The sequence below is a fragment of the Pituophis catenifer genome, unplaced genomic scaffold (genome assembly GCF_029215685.1).
Source record: "Pituophis catenifer annectens isolate HBS135680 unplaced genomic scaffold, rPitCat1.0.hap2 SCAF_4, whole genome shotgun sequence".
NCBI classification, from domain to species: Eukaryota; Metazoa; Chordata; class Lepidosauria; order Squamata; family Colubridae; genus Pituophis; species Pituophis catenifer.
Genome location: NW_027256884.1, coordinates 129,736,383 through 129,757,830, shown reverse-complemented (window position 1 = coordinate 129,757,830; position 21,448 = coordinate 129,736,383). Strand labels below are relative to the sequence as shown.

The window sequence follows — 21,448 nt, the reverse complement described above, 5'->3', positions numbered from 1 at the left end:
TTTCCTTTCTCCTTTCCTTCTTCCCTTTCTGTTTCCTTTTCCTTTTATGTTCCCCTTCTCCCTTTTCCTTTCTTTCTCCCCTCTCCTTCTCTCCCTTTCCCTCAAGCGAAGCTGTGCATGCTCTATCACAGTTGTGCTTGTCCCCTCACTGTGGCATGAAAATGGTTTTCTTGTCTGGAGCTTCAAGCAGGAGACTTTTCTACCATGTTTCAAATGGACAGGAACCTGTTTCACAGGATTCTCCACCGGGGCTCAACCCTAAAGTTGGCCACGTCCTGCACCCATAAACTACAAAGCCACAAGATTGACTCTGAATCCGTGCAGGAAGCATTCTCCTCCCCGTGGATTAGACCGAAATAATTTGCATTTAGGTGAGGATTCGAAAGCGGACTCCGGCTTGAAAGCTAGGCTTTTTCAAAGATGATCCCTGGCTTCTCCAGTTCTTTAAATGTAAACGTTCTATCATCTCCTGAGCAAACTGGGGAGTTTTTGCTTCCTCTAGAGGCAAACCCTCTCAGTTTTGTTGATTCTGCTTCTCACTGTTCTCTCTTGTGCATTCCTTCCCTCCCTGTATATGTGCTCAGAATCCCTGAAAGCAAATCAGTCTCACCACGGTCTCAATTCATCTGCTGTTCTGTGGGTATTATTGTCCTGTGTTGCCTTTTAAGTTTCTCGAGTTTCTCTATTGAAATCCTTTATTGTTGTTTTTTGCACTGCTCCTAAAAGCTCCAGGGATTATAACATCCTGTTCTCATGCACACAAAAACCTTCTTTTTTTTTCCTCCCTTCCTTCTAATTAGTTTCACTGATTAATTTCCTATAAAGGTATGTACTTTTCAAAGAACTGCATTTAGATATTTCCCTTTCCGTCTGTAAAACACAGACACTCACAAAATACTAGTAAGCGTTTTTGAAATCTTATTTTTATCGCAAGCACATTAAGCAACTCCTGTTTTCTCTCAGTTTCAAATCTGCCTTTGAAATAGACAACTGAAAGAAGAGGAATTGGTATTGAAACATGAAAAAAATTGAGGTCTTTTTATAAAATACAGACGTAGCCTGAATGGAACATGTTTGGGTTTTAATGCTCCAGTGCACCCAAGCATGAAAAAAATTGACTGGCAGATGAAACCATTTCATTTCTGAGAGTATAATTTGCTGTTTTGAAAAGTTGGTTCCTGTGAAATGTTTTTTTCCCCCTGACCTAAAGCTACAATATGGAAATCTGTAGAAATTCTCAGCCCTCCAGGTCACGGTTGTCCCAAAGGTGCTTTTTCAGGAGGCAACTGGACTTTCTTGGTTCTTCTTTTGAAGACGTTTCGCTTCTCCTCCAAGAAGCTTCCTCAGCTCTGATAGGATAGTGGGGAATGGAAGGATTGATACTCCTTGCAGACAGCTGGTCATTTGCATCCTTTGAGAGGGTTGTTAAGGTCACCTGGATGTTTACCTGTGTCCTCAAGGTTACCTGAGTGGTGCTCCTGGTTTCTGTAGTCTGCAATTTTTTTCCTCTGGAAATCCATTCCTACTCCCACACCATTCAAGGGTGTTCAAATTATATAGCTAAAAGTCTGAAAGAAGAAAAGAAAAAACAAGAAAATTTACTTATTTTATTCAATTTTTATCCCGCCCTCCTCCTAGTGGACTCAGGATGGTACACAGCCAGAACTAAAACACATACCAATACAAAATTTAAAATTTTAAAAGAATTATATAACTGTGGCCCAAAATTTAAAACATTAAAACATTAAAACTAAAACCCATTTGACAATTTAAAAGGCTAAAAAAGGCTAAAAAAAAGGGGGGGGGGTTTCACGCCAGCCCTGCTTGATGGAAAAGAAAAGTTTTCAGGGCACGGCGAAAAACCCGGAGATCCGATATCCTCCGTATCTCCGGGGGCAAATCGTTCCAGAGGGCAGGAGCTGCCACAGAGAAGGCCCTCCCCCTGGGGGTCGCCAGCCGACATTGCCTGGCTGACAGCACCCTGAGGAGTCCCTCTCTGTGGGAGCGTACTGGTCGGTGGGAGGCTATCGGCGGCAGAAGGTGGTCTCGCAAATACCCAGGTCTGATGCCATGTAGTTGCCTCGTAAATCCAGTTGTCTCGTAAATTGCAGAAAAACTGCAGACTACAGAAACCATTAGCATCATTCAGGTGACACTCCAGGTGGCCTCAAGGACCCTCTAAAAGGATGCAAATGACCAGCTGTCTGCAAGGAGTATAAACCTTCCCTTCCCCACCATCCATTCACCTTCAGAGCTGAAGAAGCTTCTAGGATGAGAAGCGAAACGTCTTCAAAAGGAAAAACCAGAAAGTCCACTTGCCTCCTGAAAAAGCACCTTTGGGATTACAATATGGAAGCATTAATGAGATGGGTAGTGGCATTAGTAACCTGGTTGTGATGCCAAGAAAAAACATGTTGCTTCTGTGCCACTATCAACGTCTGTTGAGACCTGGGGCTCATTCGCTTCTTACTCATCAAATCTAACGCCTTTCCTGCCCTGACAGGTTGCTTGCACTATACCTTTGGGGAATTTTGCAGATATTTTTAGATTGATGAGCGCATTTGGAACATTGAAACCATGTTGTGGAGGTTATTATGCTGATGACGCTACCCTAATAGCCGATAATGCAAAGGATCTGCAAGCTCGAGTAATAAAAAATGTCAAGCGGCATGGTGGGGAAAAAATAGGACTAAAGTGAAATAAAAATGAAATAAAAAGAAAATCGAGCTAATGTTTGTAAGCCACCCAGAGTCACTTGAGAGCGAGTGGCTGGCCAGATAAATCCAAGAAATAGGTAGAAAGATGATATTCTAGCCTTAAAATTGACAGTTGTAGCCTTCGAAGGACAATTCTGTCCTTAGAATTGACAATGAAGATACCAAAAGTGTTGGGCAGCTTCTGCCTTTAGTACCAACGGTTAACGCTAAAGGAATAAGCAGTCAAGAAAAATGCCCTGCAAACTAACATTTGAGAGTGCAGCCATGGAGAAGATGTTCAGATGCCAGGATGTGTCTATGCCTACAAAGTTCAGAAGAGCTCAGACTGAGATGTTTTCTTTGACCCTCTGTGGAGGCCAAAGTTGGACTTTGAAGAAGCAAGAGAAGAAGAGGACTGATGCCTTTGGATTTCGAGGTTGGAGAAGACTCCTGAGAAGTCCATTAGCAGCCAAGAAAACCAACCAATGGGTCAAGAGACAAATCAATCCAGATTTCACGCGCAAGGCACAAATGTCCAGGATCAAAAATCTTACTTTGGATACAGGCAGAGACTTGGCTCTCTGTAGGAGGGTGGGAAGCATGGAAGGAAAGAGAAGAAGAGGATAAACGGTAGTCAAAAGGATGGACTCGGTTGCAAGGGTGATGGAAACATCATCAGAAGTCCCGAAAGAGCAGATTAGGGGCAAATCTTCACAGAGAAATTTTATCTACTCCTTGGTAACTTTTAAGACTTGTGGACTTCAACTCTGGGAGTCTTAAAGTTGCCAAGGCTGGAGACCCCTGATCTACACGGTTGCTAAGAGTCAACCATGATTTGATGGCACATTAGCCATCCATCCAATCCATTGTTGATATTTTTCCATAGAAGATCAGAATAATAGAATTAATATCTAGTGTCCAAGGATGTTCTTGTAAATGAAGATTAGAAACCAGCATTTTTCTTTGTAGCAGCCTGGTTCCTGTTGTTAATTAGGAGGTAGAAATACGACACATTTCACTGGTTCATGGCCTCTAGCAGCTGAATGGGCTCTATCTGTCCCCACAGTCTTTGATCAGCCAAAATTTTCATGAATCTCAAATGACCACTGATGCTTTCTAGATACAGGTAGTCCTTGACTTATGACCACAATTTCTAAAATTTCTGTTGCCAAATGAATGACAATTGTTTGATGACAAATTCTGACAATTGTTTGATGACAACTTCTGTTGCTAAATGACAATTGAGCCCCAAGTTTCTGTTGTTAAGTGAGACATTGGTTAAGTGAATTTTACGACCTTTGTAGCCACAGTTAAGTGAATCACTGCAGTTGATAAGTTAGTAACCCGGTTGTTAAGTGAATCTGGCTTCCCCCTTGACTTTGCTTGTCAGAAGGTCGCAAAGCGGTGATCACCTGACCTTGGGACACTGCAACCATCATAAATACGAGTCAGTTGCCAAGCATCTGAATTTCGTTCATGCGACCATGGGAGATTCTGCATTAGTCATCAGTGTGGAAACCGGTCCCAAGTCCCCTTTTTCAGTGCCGTCGTAACTTCTGAACGGTCACTAAACGAACTGTTGTTAAGTCGAGGACTACCTGTAATGTGTTTTCTCAGCGATCTGCTGTGGGTTTTATTCTGTGCATTTTTCCTTCCCAGATGTAAACTCATTCCAGCAAACCACAAAATGGATCGATGATGTCAGAACGGAAAGGGGTAGTGATGTGATCATCATGCTTGTAGGAAACAAAACAGATCTAGCAGATAAGAGGTAAGGAGACAGGCCTCCCGCTTCTATGGCTAGGCTGAATATATATTTTATCGAAAAAGCGTAATCTGTAATAGAACCCAAAATCCAGGTTTTGAAAAAGAATACGTGTATACGTGAGAATCGAACTGGGTCTCTCGAGTTGAGTAGCTGAAGGTCCCTCTCGTTCAGAAGCCGTTTTCTGATCCTCCACACTTTTCTTGCTTCCCCTGAAGCTGATCGATTTACTTCCTTGCTGATCGATTTTCTCACCTTTAATTGTTTTTTTTTTACAAATAAAACTCAAGGTGGCAAACATATCCACACACCTTCCTCTACAACAGGGTGTCAAACTCACGGCCAGTGGGTGGGATGCATCACATGCTGGCCATGCCCATCCCGGTTTAGCGAAGGGGGGGAATAAGTCCCGATACGTCATGTGACGACGATGTAAGTTTGATCACCCCTACTCTACAACAACCCTGTGAGGTGGGTTGGGGCTGAGAGTCAGGGACTGTCCCAAAGTCACCCAGTTGGCTTTTATGGACTTGAACTCACACCGCGGACAGACGTAAAGCAGCTGCTCAGAGTCACCTTGTACTGTGAGATGGGGACCAATAAATTGGATGGGATGGATGAATGGATGGATGGATGGAGACAGAAGAAGGAGAAAGAGATGGAAAATTATGTCAGATATAGATAGACTGTTCTGTCCCCTCCCACGAGTGGCCTTGCAGAGGCTCAAATAGCCCGGCAGTAACAAACGCAGGCTAGAGAGACTAAAGCTGGCCCTTTAATAAATAGTTCTCTTCCAAAGCGTATATCAGTCCAATAGTTACCGAGCAATGTTTTTTTTATTATTATTATTAAATTTATATACCGCCCTACTCCTGAAGGTCTCAGGGCGGTGAACAGGCACAAAATAAAATACATAGATACAAAAGTTAGAAACATAATTAAAACCAGATTAAATAATTTAGCCCGAGACAATTAAAAATTTAAAACAGATTAAAATTTCGATTTAAAAGAATTTTAAAACGGGAGAAAATTAGGCCAGGCCGGCTTGCTGGAATTGGAGGGTCTTAAGAGCACGGTGGAAAGTGCGCAGATCCGGGATCCTCCGTATCTTTGGGGGGAGCTCGTTCCAGATAGTGGGTGCCCCCACAGAGAAGGCCCTCCCCCTGGGGGCACCCTGAGGAGCCCCTCTCTATGAGAGTGTACCGGCCGGTGGGAGGCTATTTGTGGTAGTAGGCGGTCCCTTAAATAACCAGGTCCTAAGCCATGGAGCGCTCTAAAGGTGGTGACCAAAACCTTGAAGCGCACCCGGAAGACCACCGGGAGCCAATGCAGCTCACGCAGGAGAGGTGTCACACGGGAGCGCCATGTTGTTCCCATAACCACCCGCGCGTCTTGCTGGCCGTCTTGGCAGACGGCCAGCAAGCTAATGCAGGAATGCAGACTCTTGTCAAAAAAACCTCCAAACTAACAGTTTTAAATCCACTGCATCCAAAACGCCAACAAATTGTTCACCACGCCTTTCCAGCCCAGTCACACCCCTTTTATACTTTGTAGGGTGTGGCCCTCTGTTTCCTGACCACACCTCTTGGGACGTGGCAATAGCTGTTCTCTACGACGTCTCCTACGTCTCTCTCTTGCATCCAATAGGGGCTCCCCCTCATCGTTACCGGCCTCTATTTCCTCCTCAATTTGGCTGGGGTCCATAGCACGTCAGCAACTGTCAGTTCTTGCTGACTCACCAGTGAAGACGGCCCCTCCGGCACATAGCTCGTGACAGCTTCCTCCTCCTCCATATCATCCTCCGACTCAGCATGCGAAGATAAATCAGCCTCCGGGGCCGGGGCCACAACACAGACAGAAGAGGGAGAGATGGATGGATGGATGGATAGAGAAAGATGGTCATGGATAAAGATAGACAGAAGAGGGAGATAGAGATGATAGTTGAGAGAGAGAGAGAGATGGATAATTATGAATAAAAATAGACAGAGATAGAAGAGATGAAAAATTGTGGATAGACAGAGAGACAGACAGACAGACAGAGAGCAGGCCAGGTGCCCCAGATGCAGTTATGTGACCACAAGTGGGGGGGGGGGTACAGCCTTCAGAACTTTAGAACCAGGTCGTAAGTACCCCTGGGGAAGTTCAAAGTAACTTCAAACAATCACTTAAGCAACTGGTCATAAGTTTGAGGACTGCTGATTTTCTCTGCACAGCCTTGCTATGCAGTGTCCACGTGTGGTTTAGTGGAGAGATTCTCCAATCTTTTCTCCCATGTTATGGCCCCACATCACCCCCTCTCTGCTTCGCTCTTCCCTCTCCTGTGTCCATGAAAAAAAAATGTACGACTCGGAGAATATGTAGATGAGACAATAAGTAGGGCTTTGTTTATTTTATTTACAGGCGGCTCAGGGTTTTTTTTTTAAAAAAAACCTGTGCATCCATTTGAGTCTTGGGGTATGTGTATTAAATCTTTCCTGTTAACCGCCTAATTTTAATTCCTCACAATTTAAATTGCATTTTATGAGATTCTCTCCTCCTCCTCCCCCCCCTCCCTGAAAATGAGCCCTTGGACTTCGCTTTGTAAATTGCCATGTAGATAAAAGCGTAAGAGCCGTAAGCACCAACCCTTCTAACGAATGGAGTTTTCTTCCTTGAAGCATCTAAGACAGTGGGTCTCAACCTTCCTAATGCCGTGACCCTTTAATACAGTTCCTCATGTTGTGGTGACCCCCAACCATAAAATAACCCTAAAACCATTGAAAATATGTGTTTTCCAATGGTCTTAGGCGACCCCTGTGAAAGGGTTGTTCGACCCCCAAAGGTGTCCCAACCCACAGGTTGAGAACCACTGATCTAAGATGTAACCGTTCTGAAATGGTGTTTTTCTTGTTGGCACATAAAAGGAAAGCAACTCTTAGAGCAGGGGTCTGCAACCTTAAACACTCAAAAGAGCCATTTGGACTCATTTCCCACAGAAAAGAAAACACCGGGAGCCACAAAACCCTTCCCGTGCCTGACTATTTCTTGAGCGGCCACAAAACTAGCATATGTAGTCGAATTAAACCTTCTGTTTTCTTCTGAAACTTTTCTTTTCTTGGATTTATCCATGGCTGGCCTACCGGGGGGTTGAAAAGCTCAATAAATCACGTGCCGGCGGGTGTCGCACATTGGTGGCTCTGACGCATATTTTGAGTGACAGGGAGCCGCAGCAGAGGGGTAAAAGAGCCACATGCGGCTCCAGAGCCGCAGGTTGCTGACCCCTGTCTTAGAGGAAGCCAAGACTGCAGTTCTCTTATTACGATTCTCGTCCTTTCTTTTTTCCAGACAAGTATCTATTGAGGAAGGGGAAAGGAAAGCCAAAGAGCTGAATGTGATGTTCATCGAAACTAGCGCAAAGGCCGGCTACAACGTAAAACAAGTGAGTAATAAGGAGCTGCAGATTGTTATGTCTCACAGCAGGGGTCTCCAGACGTGGCCCCTTTAAGATGTGTGGATTTCAACTTCCAGAATTCCTCTGGCTGAGGAATTCTGGGAGTTAAAGTCCACACGTCTTAAAAGGGGCCACGTTTGGAGACCCCTGCCTTACAAAGTCAAAGAAGAAAAGGGTCATTCCAGGCTTTCAGGACCCATTAAAAACCAGGCAAATCTTTACTACAAGATTGTTTGATCAGAATCAAAGGGGCTTGACTTTTTTTTTATTTTTTATTTTTTTAAATTTTTATTTATTTTTATATGCCACCCTTCTCTGGAGACTCAGGGCGGCTTACAATGCGTTAAACCAGTGGTTCTCAACCTGTGGGTCGGGACCCCTTTGGGGGTCGAATGACCCTTTCACAGGGGTCGCCTCAGACCATCGGAAAACAAATATTTTCAATGGTCTTAGGAATAATTTTATGGTTGGGGGTCACCACAACATGAGGAACTGTATTAAAGGGTCGCAGCATTAGGAAGGTTGAGAACCACTGCGTTAAGCAATAGCCTTCATACTTTTGTATATTTATACAAAGTCAGCTTATTGCCCCCACAATCTGGGTCCTCATTTTACCCACCTTAGAAAGGATGGAAGGCTGAGTCGACCTTGAGCCTGGTGAGAATTGAACTCAAAGTAATTGCAGACAGCTGGATGTTAAATGCTGCCTTAGTAGGAGGCATTAGCCTCCTACGCCACTCAGGCTCCTTGACTTGTTCCCCAAATCACCAAAAGGGAAGGACAAGAAGCAATGGGTGGAAATCTGAGAGCTCCACCCTAAAAGCAAGGAGAAATTTTCGGACAGCGAGAAGAATTCATCAATGGGGCAGCTTGTCTAATGGAGCTCAGGGTGGTCCATTAATGGAGGTTTTCGAACTGGACTGGACAACCGTTTGACTGGGGGGGTATAAAGACTCCTGCCTTGAGCAGGGGGTGGTAGCATCCCCATGGTCACATGACCAAAATTTGGTCGCTTGGCAACTGGCACGCGTTTATGACGGTCGCAGTAGCCCAGAGTCACGTGATCCCGTTTGGCAATCTTCTAACAAGCCAAGTCAACGGGGAAGCCAGATTCGCTTAACGGCCGTTTTATTAGCTTAGCAACTGCAGTGAGTCCCTTAACTACCCTGTTTCCCCCAAAATAAGACACCCCCTGATAATAAGCCCAATCGGGCTTTTGAGCGCATGGCAATAAGGCCAAGTGCTTATTTCAGGGTTCAAAAAAATAGAAGACAAGAGTCTTATTTTCGGGAAAACATGGTAGGATTATCCCAAAGATCCTTTTTCTCTAGAGGCAACTGGATTTTCTGGCTTTTCTTTGAAGATGTTTCGCTTCTCACCCAAAAAGCTTCTTCAGCTCTGAGCTGCTCACTCTGGGATGAACCCCCTTCGAACGGTGCGGGTGAATGAACGGATTTCAAGAAAAATTGCAGACTACAGGAACCATTTGCGCTTCAGTTTGAGATGCAGACAGGACAGACTCATCCCCAACAGCCTGCGCCCGGGTTTGAAAGTGAAGGGACGCAAGGCAGAGAAAAACATCCTGCAGAAAGCACAGCTCCAACTCCCTGACGAAAGAATAAAACAGATTAATTTCATAGTGGCGGTTTTGAAAGAGAGAGTGGAACACGTAGTCCAAGAGTTATACTCAGAGCTAAAGAAGCTTCTTGGATGAGAAGTGAAACGTCTTCAAAGAAAAAAACCAGACAGTCCAGTTACCTCTTGAAAATAAAGCACTTTTGGGACAACCGGAACTTGGATGACGAAGAATCTTCATGGACATTTAACTATGATGGCGAGAAAGGTCGTAAAATGGGGCTTGACAACAAACATTTGACAACTGTCTTACTTAAGGTAAAGGTAAAGATTCCCCTGGCGCATACGTGCTAGTCGTTCCCGACTCTAGGGGGCGCTGCTCATCTCCGTTTCAAAGCCGAAGAGCCAGCGCTGTCCGAAGACGTCTCCGTGGTCATGTGGCCGGCATGACTCAATGCCAAAGGTGCACGGAACGCTGTTCCCTTCCCACCAAAGGTGGTCCCTATTTTTCTCCTTGCATTTTTTACAGGCTTTCGAACTGCTAGGTTGGCAGAAGCTGGGACAACTAAGCGGGAGCTCACCCCGTTACACGGCACTAGGGATTCGAACCGCCGAACTGTCCACCTTTCCGATCGAAAAGCTCAGCGTCTTAGTCACTGAGGAACCCAATATTTTGGCCTCAATTGTGGTCGTAGATCGAGGACTACCTCTATTCCGAGGCTTTCTGACTGGGCCTGTTGCTTCTTGAACCGTTAGATCCGAAGCGAGTCCCTTTAGCACAGAGCCTGGATCCAAATAGGACAACAGCGCATTCTAGCAAGCAGCGTTAAAAGTGCTGCTGAGGCTCATGGAGTTGAATCAGTTCTGATTAACGTTGGAATGAAAGGCGATAATAGGCTTAACTGTTTCCTAATAGAAGGAAGAACCCAGAGAATGGGAGCCATCCGAAATTTATTTGGAGCAACTGTGCAAAACCCAAACAGTAGATAAACAAAATTCAACCAACCATTGCAGAAGATTAAACGTTAAAGGATTGTTGCATGAACATGTCTGCTGTGAGGCTGGAGAAGGGGGATGTTAGGATCCCATCTGGCTGTCGGTGTCGAAATAAATGCATCGTTTTATTACTAGAATAACGGGAAAAAAATCTGTTGTTACATAAACAAGAGCTGGTGTTTCCTGCGCCCATCTACTCCCGACGTCTTAACTTTTCATAACCTCATGTTGTATATTTTTCCACAAGGCAGGTAGTCCTTGAATTGCAACCACAATTTGGATCAGAATTTCTGTTGCTAAAACAAGGCGGGCGTTAAGTTAATCGCGCCACATTTGACGATCTCTTTTGCCGCCATTGTTAAGCGAATCACCGCAGCCGTTAACTGAATCATGTCATTAACTAAACCCTGCTTCCCCCATTGACTTTGCTTGTCAGAAGCCGGCTGGGAAGGTCACAAAGGAGGAACCTACAACCCTGGGATGCTGAACCATTGTGTAAATATATGACGGTTGTCTAGCAACTGGATTTTGATGACACGATCGTGAGGATGCTGACACGGTCATAAGTTCAAGGACTGGTTGTAAAGCCCCCCTTTTTCTGTGCCCTTTTAACTTGAAACAGTCACTAAACAAATGGTTGTAGGTCAGGGACTACCTGTCACATACATACATACATACAGTACATAGTTTATTGATTAGCCCATTAGCCATATCAAAGTGCAAACACAAATCATTGCTAAAATCCGTTAAAAAACAATTTAAAATGAGATTGGAATAAAATACCATTTAAAATGAAGTTGGAATAAACTACAATTTATACCTTCCATTAAAACGAATGTTTTTTTATTGGACGCTGATACAAAGGTGTCAATGCACCTTATATAATATTGTCCTGGTCCCCTTCAGTCGATCCATCTTGCTTTTTTTTTTTTTCCCCTCTAACTTTCTTAATTTTCTCCCTCAGCTTTTCCGACGTGTGGCTGCTGCTTTGCCTGGCATGGAGAGCACGCAGGAGAAAAGCAGAGAAGATAGTATCCTTTGATCTACGCTCGGTCGGTGAAGCAATCTAGTCATCGGTATTGGGGCTTTTTTGGGAGGGGAGCACCACTGCAGCCGGCGGAGGGGGTACAATGACAAAGCAGATTTCTTCTGACCCAGCTCCCCAAACACGACAGACCTTCTGAAGTGAACTCAATGATTCCTTTATGAGGAGTGCTGGCAGCCCTGGCAAAAAGTTTCTCTCCCAACTCAAGGCTAACAAGTCCATCCAGCAGGGAGATGAATAGTTGTCTGCCCCATCTATTCATCTCCGCCCCCTGCCTCCGCCCAGGAATAGAAAGGAATCAGAATGAAAAGATGCGTAAACAGAAGTCAGACGATAGAACTATAAAATTAACAGTGACAAAGGAACATGGCAAGAATAAATACATCAAGATAAGGACCGAAAAGATGGACAGGTGGAGAGCAGAGAGGGGGGGGGAGAAAGGGGGAGTCTGCCATCGATCTAGCAGCCAGCCACCTCCAGTGTGGAAGTGCCCTATTTGGACCCCAAGCCAGGGTCTTCAGGGTCTTGTGGAAGGTGGGGAGGTTGGTTACCCTTGGGGGGGCAGTATGTATAAAAATTTAAATAAATAATTAATTAATAATGTTCCAAAGGGCGGGCGCTGCCGCAGGGAAGGCTCTTCTTCTGGATCTCAGTAGACGTATTTTTACTGACGGGATCCGAAGTAAGTCCTCTCTACCGGGCACAAGTAGGTTTATTTTTTTTTTTACTAGCTGATAACCCAGCTTTGCCCGGGTATTTATTTGTCCTCAAGAATAATCGAAACCTTGTTGACAATGTAATTTCTAATCTTGGGTTTTCCCCCTTGCCAGAGGGAACCCCCCTTGTGAAGTACTGTGACGCCGTTACCATGGCAACTCCACTGCTGTACAGTAGAAGCCATTTTACGGCACAACAGGCTGCATCTTAACAGAACACACACCTCTGAGTGGCGTTAGGGGTGTATTACCTCCACAGTATTTGTTTCCATGGAGTAAGTCATCTGTGTACCATGTTTGGTTGAAATTGCTCGAGGCATTCCAGAGTTATGCTGGAACATACATACATACACACACACACAGACACACACACAGCCATTTTTATATAGAGAGATTTACATTTATTTGCCGCCCATCTCGTTTCAAAGGACTCTCCGTCACTCCCAGCAGAAGCTTAGAACGCTGCCGAGAGTCACCTGAGGGGGAGCGAATACAGAGAGAGATTTCTGGGGTCACTTGGGGCCACTAACCCTAAGGAGGAGTACAAATAAACGGGGTCTCTAGTCTTCTCCCAAAGGGCAAGGGGACTAGGCTGGCCGTACCCTTTTCCCGTGAGAACCTTCTGCTGGGGCCGTTCATTGTTCCCTCTTTCTCCAAGCCCTTCGTGTGTGAACGGGCAGGGGGGAAATGGAGCTTTCGCCCAGCAGCCCTGTCTGTTTTCGGAGCTGTGGCCTCATCCTAAGGTCTGTTTGGCAGCGTGGCGCTCTCTTGAGCTTGGAGGTTTCCTTGCAGGCGTTTCATGACCCAATTGGGTAACATCATCCGTGCTAGAAAGGAATGGGGTTTGCTCTCTTTTTATCTACCAGTGCTTTGTCCTGTCAGTGTCGGTGGGAGTTTTCTTGGTGGTTCCTCAGTTAGCCTGTCATTTGTTTAAGTTCCTTGATTGGGATTCTGTTTACAGCTTGGTTGTTGGTCTAGTCGTGTTAATCTTCCTGTTAATCTCTGCTTATTTGGGTGTTGATCGCTTGCATTGCTGTCAGGTAATGAAACGTCTGCAGGAAATCAGACCCCTCAATTCTCCTCCTCCTCTCCCTCCTCTCTGCAAACTGATGATGTTCCCTAGATGGGTAATGAAATGTCTGCAGGAAAGCAAACCGGCTCAGAAAACACCAAGGACCCCACAGTCGTCCTCCTCCTCCTGCTCCTCTTCCTCGCTAGCCCCCTCCCTTCTAGCACTGATGAGGTTCCCTAGTTGGGTAATGAAATGTCTGCAATAAAATAACCAAGCGCCAAGGACCTTGCAACCCTCCTCCTCCTCCTCCTCCTCCTTCCCCTCCTCCTCCCTGCAAACCCCACTCCCAACACTGATGGTGTTCCCTAGGTGGGTAATGAAATGTCTGCAAGGAAAGCAACCCAGCTCGGAGATCCCCAAGGACCCCCTCCCTCCCCCACTGTTCAATCCTCTGCTACAAATTCCACATCCCGGGCCTCTTCCTGTGCGCCATTCATAAAACCGGAGCTGAGAGGCGGTGTTTTGTGTTTTCCATTTCCCTTAACTTCTCTTTCCCCAGTGATCGACATCAAACTTGAAAAGCCTCAAGAACAACCAGTCAGTGAAGGAGGCTGTTCCTGCTAATAGTGTGTTGGGGTTTTTTTTGTTTTTTTTTCTTCCTTCCTTCCTTCCTCACTCAAACCATCACTGGCTTCTCCTGCCCCCCTTCCTTCCTTCCTTCCTTCCTTCCTTCCTTCCTTCCTTCCTTCCTTCCTTCCTTCCTTCCCTCTCTCCCCCTTCGACAGCCGTGTGACGATTGCCTTGCCTCCTCCTCTTTCCCCCACCTCCTCCTCCTCCTCCTCCTCCTCCTCCTCCTCCTCCTCCTCCTCCTCCTCCTCCACCACTTAACCCCAGCACGGATCCTCATCGCTGCCTGTCTCGTGAAGATGATCTGTTAGCTTCACAAGCACAAAAGAAACAAAAAAAAAAAAGTCGGTGTCTTCATTGCATAAGAGAAGGAAAGGGGTTGCAAGAGCCCAAACCACCTTACCTGTATTCCAGTAGTTCTAGAAAGTTGAGTACAACTTTGTTGAGGTCTGTTCCTTCTTTTTTTTTTCTTTTTCCTTTTTTCTTTTACAAAGAAAATTAAAACTTTGCACTTGTCAAATGGATGGAAAGTGGGGAGTGAGGGGGGAGAGGAATAAGGATGGCGCCTGGTTTTGCCGGCAAGGGGTGCGCGTCGCAGGGTAGAAGACGCCGTTGCAGGCCATAGAGCGTTAACAGAGGAGCAAAAAAAAAAACCTAAGAGAGACTGCGCTGCCTTTTCAGTCCAACTTTTTGGGACAAGCAAAACTCAAAAAGACGGCTGGTTAAATCGTGCTTTCAATCGCGTTTGTTTATTACTTTTATAGCGCGAACAAACCGCCTTTCGGCATCAGCTGGTGAAAAAAAAATTTTTTTTTTTAAGGTGCACGGTTCCAGATCTTCTGTGTGACACCCACCGAAGGGCTTAGAAAAACCTCTTTTGGTTCCTGGGAGAAACCCCCCAGTCGCAATGCAGTCTCTGGTTGGTTTTTGCGTTTCTGGGAACGTTTTCAGAACGGGCACTTGGGGGGAGGATGCTTTGAAAACAGGGTTCGGCCTCTTTTAAGAGAAACGATGGAGGCGAAAAATCCGTTTCTAAAATGGAGGCATGTACACTACGCCCAAGCTTGTAAATTCTCCGTAAAGTGAGGAAGGAGGACCAGGATAAATGAGGCTGTTGGGCAGCTCAATACTCAACTGGAGGCAGGGAGAGTTATAAAAGTCCCTTTTAAAAGGCTGATTATGGGGTGGGGGGTTTGTTGCATAAGGTAGAAACAAAACTTTCAATTATGCAGACCGTTGCCTTTACTTTCAGCATTATTATTGTTTTTCTTTTTTTTTACATTCGGTCTTGAGTCTTATGTATGTACTACATAATTCGGTTAAGTAACCGTTTGTTTAGTATTATGTTTAACTTAACTACCATTAACGGTGATTTCCTTCAATATTTATTTTCTCTGCTTTAAATTTGTTTAGCATTCAAGGCTTTCTTTCTTTCTTTCTTTCTTTCTTTCTTTCTTTCTTTCTTTCTTTCTTTCTTTCTCTCTCTCTCTCTCTCTCTCTGTCTCTCTCTCTCTCTCTCTCTCTTTGAATTGGTTAATCCATTTAAAGCTTTGGGAATGTTGCAAGATTCCGCGATTTATTTCGGAAACAGACATTCATTCTGTCTCATGTACACACACACAAACACACACACACACAAATACACAGCCACGCTACAAAAGTGCACTCTTAATAGTACTAGTCATTGTGAAGTTGCTATGTAAGTTAACACAATTGTAAATACATTGTTTGCCAGGAGAGTTTGTGGAGGGGAAGGGGGGGCGATGTGGGACAAGCTTTTTTTTCTCGCAAGGGCTGGTTTTTGAAAAGGCAGCCCAGCTCGGTTCAGAGGCCTCAACGCAAAATCCCCCCACCCCCCCCACCCCCACCCCTTTGCATTGTGGAGTCGGAATGGCAAATCCATCACTTTGACTTGAGTTTCCAGTAACTTTGCATAATCTCATGTTAAAAGGGCAGATTGACATACAAATGCTTTTCATGCAATATTGAAGAGGTGATTTTTCTTTTTCCTTTTTTCCTTTTTTTTTTTCAAAGTAGCATGTCTAGAAATAAATGTTTAAACTATGGCAACCGACGGCGAACTTAATCCTGAAAAGAAACTCAAAAGGAGACTGGGCTACTTATTATTATTTTTTTTTTCCTTCCTTGTATCGTTGTTATTTTACGTGTGCAGAAACTTAAACAAAGAATCCCATCTCGCTGCTTTTGAATAACTTGAGTTTTCTGTGGTTTGGGTTCTTCGAGCAATTAAATGTGTACACGGGTTGGATTTTTTAAAACATGCACAGAATTTTTTGCTTCCAATAAAGTATCTAATCAAAACACTACGAGAAAACGGTTTCTCCCTCTTGTTTCTTTCGCTTCCCCTGTTTCCCATCGCCGGTCTCGGTAGTTCTGGCTTGTTTTGAACTCGGTGCCGGAGCTGAGCATCACATCAATTCTTTGGTCTCCCAGACGGGAAGCAAGCGTGCAACTCCCAAGTAGGACAGAGTTTCCCAACTGTGTCAACTTTAAGATCGGTAGACTTCAGTTCCCACAATCCCCCAGCCAGCATACATAATCGATTAGCTTAACCACTAGTGATTCACTTCACTGCCATAAAAATTGTAAAATTGGGTCTGATTTGGCTTATGATGGTGGAAATTCCAGTCCTAATTGTGGTTAAGTCGAGGACTACTTGTAAAGCTGCTTCACAAAAACAGAACTAGATTTGTAGCTATTCAGATTGTTGGCCGAGCAGGCACAAAAACAGCCAGAGAGATGATTGAAGCCTGGGAAACGGGACCCTGTAAACCGGGAGTGCTGATTTACCACCAGGTTACCAAGTACGTAGGGGGCGAGGAGGGCTGGGCAGCAAAGCAAACAACCGCCAACGACTTGATAGCCATCAATACCCCACCCCAATCAACAACTTAAAAGCTACACAACCACACACCATATAAACACCACACATAGAACAACCCACCCAAAGCACACACTGCTAGAGAGAAGTTCCCCGAGGATGGGTTCCAGCACGAGTCCGAAAGCTCGGAAGACAAAAACCTCTCTTCCAGGTGACGGACCCAGATCGGATCCCGCAACATGATCCTGGAACAGGTAGATTCCCCTTCCGTCCTGAACTGGATTTAGCTTGCTCCTTTTTTTCTTGTATCGTACCGTCTTTTGTTTTACTCTCTCTTAATTCTTTCCCGCGTTCTGCATAGCGATGCCTTTTGTGATCAGGAATAGGCTGAGGAGCGTGCGGGCGCGTGCATTATCCACCATTTGTAAACGACTTTTTTTTTTTAATTTGATTTATATGCCGCCCTTCTCCAGAGACTCAGGGCGGCTTACAGTGCGTTAAGCAATAGCCTTCATTCTTTTGTATATTTATCCAAAGTCAGCTTATTGCCCCCCACAAACTGGGTCCTCAATTTACCCACCTTAGAAAGGATGGAAGGCTGAGTCAACCTTGAGCCTGGTAAGATTTGAACCAGCAGTAAATTGCAGGCAGCTGGTCTTAATAACCAGCTTGATAACAGGGTGCCTTAGACCACTGTACTACCAAGGCTACCAAGTTTCAAGACTGAACTTTTTATTTATTTATTTTTAACATTACTTGAGAAACGGCAGTGGTTAAATAGCAGACCTGTTGACTGAAGGAAGCAGCTTCGTGGAAGCATCAAAAAGGCCAAATGCTGTTATTTAGTCTGTTCTTAACTTACCGGGAGGACGTAATTGGAAAATAAACTCAATTCTTTCCTTCCCTTAAACACACAACGGAAACGACAATCCTGGTGCATTGTTTTCAGGTAAGCTTTCCTACTCCCCTAATTAAGTTAAATGCAGATGAGCTTTAAATACATTTGAGAGCATGGTGATGGCAGTGTGGTGATGTGGAAAAACAGACAACGGACACGGTGTTGAAGAGCAAGTTTTTTTTTTTTTTAATCCTTAAATAGTTTTTCTTCCAAAATATACATCATTATTATTATTAGTGCTTTAAGCGTTCGATGGAATCAATCCGCAAACTAACAACTGGGACATGGTGGCCGCGTAGCGCGCAGAGAGAAGCAAAGCGAGGTGTGTTTGTGCTGCGGCTCAAGGGGGAGGCCCAGCTGGCCCATTTTTCGGCTTTCTTGGGAAGCCCCCAACCCACCAGATGAGGCAGACCCTGCTGCAGGGATGGGATACCCTTAGGAGAGCCGCCGCTGGCTAAAAAAAGCATCATCCATCAAGAACCACGGGCACCGGTTCCCGGCGGCTTCTCCCTTAAAATGCGAGCCATTCCCTTTATTAAATCCAAAACGATTACATTTCGTATGCAACTCTCATTCCGTGATGTGCCTGGATATGTGCAGGAAATGCTCCCTCTGAACATTATTATTTTTTGCAAGATCCAATTTTGCCTTTTGTGAGATCCTTTTCTTTAAAAAAAAATGGTCCTTGCTGTAAGGAAAGCGATCGGTTAATCTGGAAACAAGGGTTACCCTTGCAACCAAAAAAGATCTGGCAAGTATTTACTGGAGTGAATCACAGCCGTTGTTGCTGCTAGCAATTGTGATTTTTGTGGGCCCAGAAATCTCTCGCTGACCTGGCAGTGTTTCAGTCATTTAGCTGTGCCAACCCCACAATGGGTCTGTGCGAGGGCGGCATTTACACGCCTTCCCAAGGATGAACCAGCCACCGGGCTCCATTGGCATCTTTGTGGCAGACACGGAAATAAAACTCTGGAAAAAAATTGGAGCAGGTGCAAAAATTGTGCTGTCTACTTTGAATTTGTTAAGATTGCAATCCAGACTTTTCCTCCCAGAATTCACAGCAACCTACTAACCTACCTCATGGGTTAGTTCTTCCCAACTTTCAGAGATAAAATGGTCCAAGGCACCCTTAGCTACAAACCCGCCCCCAAAAATATATTCACGGTGCATATTCACACCGCTCATTCCTTAACCTCAAACCCAGCACTCGATAACGAAGGACAGGAAGACACGGCTATAATCTTGCTGAATGCCTTCGCCCAGGACGGCTGAGATGCTTCACCTGGCATTCCCACTGTTCGCGTGCCCACTCAACCTGCGCATAGCTAAAACGTCACATCCTGGTTCACACAACACGGACCACGGATCTGGGTTTCAACCTCCCACAAGCCAGCTTCACTTTGGCCTGGTACATAACAATAGAGAAGGGGACCACAATGGTCTGTGCGAAAGACTTTGGGAGACCAGGTAAGGAGATGCTGCCAAGGAAACGGTCAGATAAAAGACCACATAACCCTCGGCTGCATAACAGGTGGGGCAAGAGGCTCAGAAGAGACCCTCCCTAGCTTCTCAGGCTGTAAAGGAGATGGACTTTCAGAATAGTAAGAGTCGGAAGGGACCTTGGAGGTCTTGTAGTCCAACCCCCTGCTCAAAGAGGAAACCCTCTGCCATTTCAGACAAATGATTGTCCAAATGGACAAACTGAATGGGCTTAGCTCAATTGGGAGTCCAGGCAGGATGTAGCAACTCTTTAACATAAACTTTTCGAGATCTTCCACCATAAGAGGTGGAGGAGATAGGAAAGAGGCTAGCAAAAGTGGGCAAAGAAATTGTACCCACGGGGTATGGTTAAAAAAAAAAAGCTCCCAAGATCCTAGCACAATGATGCCATTGAATCTGGATATTTGTAACGTGCAGCACACACACACACACACACACACACACACACAAACAGCTTCTATTGCACCGTTGTGACACCATCTTGACTTTTCTGACCATACCCTGGTGGAAGGGGGGCATCCCTGGAGAAGAACCAGCCAAGCCACATAATCCGAGCTGGAAGATGCCAAGAACGCCCCCCGTCTCAAGGATGCACGAGGCACCGTTGCAAATACATTTAAGCCAGAAATTTTTTAAAAAGAGGGAGTCGCCTTCGTTCACACAACACGTTGAACCTGATTACGGAAAAACCCATCAGCAGGACTTGGGCCCCGAGTTGCAAAAAAGGCTAACTGAGATTCCACCTTAGCCAAGGATGTTACGGGAACGTGGCTTGTGTGGAAAGCGCAGAAAGAGATTTTATGAAAGCTTCGGGCCAGATTAAACGGATTTCCAAGCTGGTGGCAACTCCTTACATAACCTTCTAAATTCCCCATGGAAACGCAACCTATAGATTTGGGGCAGGGGCAGCGGTCTCCCGGTCTGCCCTAGATCTGCCCCAGGGAGCCTAAATGACCCAGGGAAGGCCTAGCGGTGCAGCATGGGATCTATTGGCCACGGTTACTGTTAACACAGCAGGTGCTTTAAAACCTTCCCGAGGATCTTGCAAAATCCCCGGGAATTTATGTGCCAAGTGACTCCGTCTTCTTTGGTTCTCCCTCTTCGCTTTCGAAATAGGGAGGGGGGGGCTTGCCAGGAAAAGGGGAGGGGAGAGTCAGCCAGGCTACCAAAAAGCATCAGGGCTTCAGAACCAACAAGGCATCCACATGAACGAGCCTAAGGCGGCCCCCGTAGCTGCTCCAGCTAGGAGACCCAGGGCCATCTGATCTCCGGAAACGCGGTAGGGGTCTTCGCGGATGATGACGTGGGTCATTCCGGGGGCTGCGAGGGAGAAAGGAAGGAGAAACACCATCAGGTTTTTAACTTGAAATGCACGAACGTTCCAAAGTTGTACAGGTGGTCCTCGACTTAACGGCCACAATTGAGCCGAGCGTGTACGTTGCTAAGCGAGACCGTTGTTGAGTTTGGACCCGTTTTGCAACCTTCCTCGCCACGGTGGTTGAGCGAATCACTGCAGCAGTTAAGTTAGTCACGCGGTTGTTAAGTGAACCTGGCTTCCCTTTTCGCTTTCCTTGTCAGGAGGTCGTAAAAGGGATCCCACTGCAACCGTCATAAATATGAGCCAGTTGCCAAGCATCTGAATTTTAATCACGTGATCCATGTCGGATCATCATCCGCTCCATGGGGATGCTGTAACGATGGTTAAGTGCGAAAAAGAGTTACAAGGCTTTTTTTTTTTTTTCCAGTGCTGTTGTAACTTTGAAGGGTCGCTAAACAAACTCTTGTAAGTGGAGGACTACCTGTAATAAGATTTTTTTTAAAAAATCTCCTTCTGTTGCATCTGTGGCAATACCCAATTCGGCCACCAGATGTCACTTCAGCCCTCGAGATTCATAGGAGCCCAAAGGAATGGAATTGGAATTTAATACAGGCTATTTTTATTTTTTTTTAATTTGATTTATATGCCGCCCTTCTCCGGAGACTCAGAGCGGCTTACAATGTGCTCAGCAATAGCCTTCATCCTTTTGTATATTTATACAAAGCTTATTGCCCCCACAAACTGGGTCCTCAATTTACCTACCTTAGAAAGGATGGAAGGCTGAGTCGACCTTGAGCCTGGTGAGATTCGAACTTACAGTAATAGCAGGCAGCTGGTCTTATTAACAGGCTATTAGTCTGCTGCGCCACCAGGCTCTGTTCAGTGCATCAACTGAAGAAGGGAACAATTCAGAGCTCCTATTGATCCAGACAGCTGGGAAAAACACAATTTCTCTGATCCTACCCTGTGAAATGGTACTGGGTTTCCTGCCGGAGCAGGGGGTTGGACTAGAAGACCTCCAAAGTCCC

General features: G+C 45.4%; 2 protein-coding genes across 5 annotated transcripts in view; one reads left to right on the top strand and one right to left on the bottom strand.

The window, feature by feature from the left end:
* Positions 1-16,180, top strand: part of RAB6A (RAB6A, member RAS oncogene family) — a 55,124-nt gene extending 38,944 nt beyond the window's left edge. For both annotated transcript variants that reach the window (XM_070943014.1, XM_070943015.1), the window contains exons 5-8: positions 4,356-4,467; positions 7,786-7,879; positions 11,427-11,493; positions 13,795-16,180. In XM_070943014.1, the coding sequence (XP_070799115.1) occupies positions 4,356-4,467; positions 7,786-7,879; positions 11,427-11,493; positions 13,795-13,859 (338 nt within the window). In that variant the 3' untranslated portion in view covers positions 13,860-16,180. The remainder of the gene's footprint in view (positions 1-4,355; positions 4,468-7,785; positions 7,880-11,426; positions 11,494-13,794) is intronic.
* Positions 16,181-17,792: 1,612 nt separating this feature from the next.
* Positions 17,793-21,448, bottom strand: part of PLEKHB1 (pleckstrin homology domain containing B1) — a 28,326-nt gene continuing 24,670 nt past the window's right edge. For all 3 annotated transcript variants that reach the window (XM_070943012.1, XM_070943011.1, XM_070943013.1), the window contains one exon: positions 17,793-20,422. In XM_070943012.1, the coding sequence (XP_070799113.1) occupies positions 20,286-20,422 (137 nt within the window). In that variant the 3' untranslated portion in view covers positions 17,793-20,285. The remainder of the gene's footprint in view (positions 20,423-21,448) is intronic.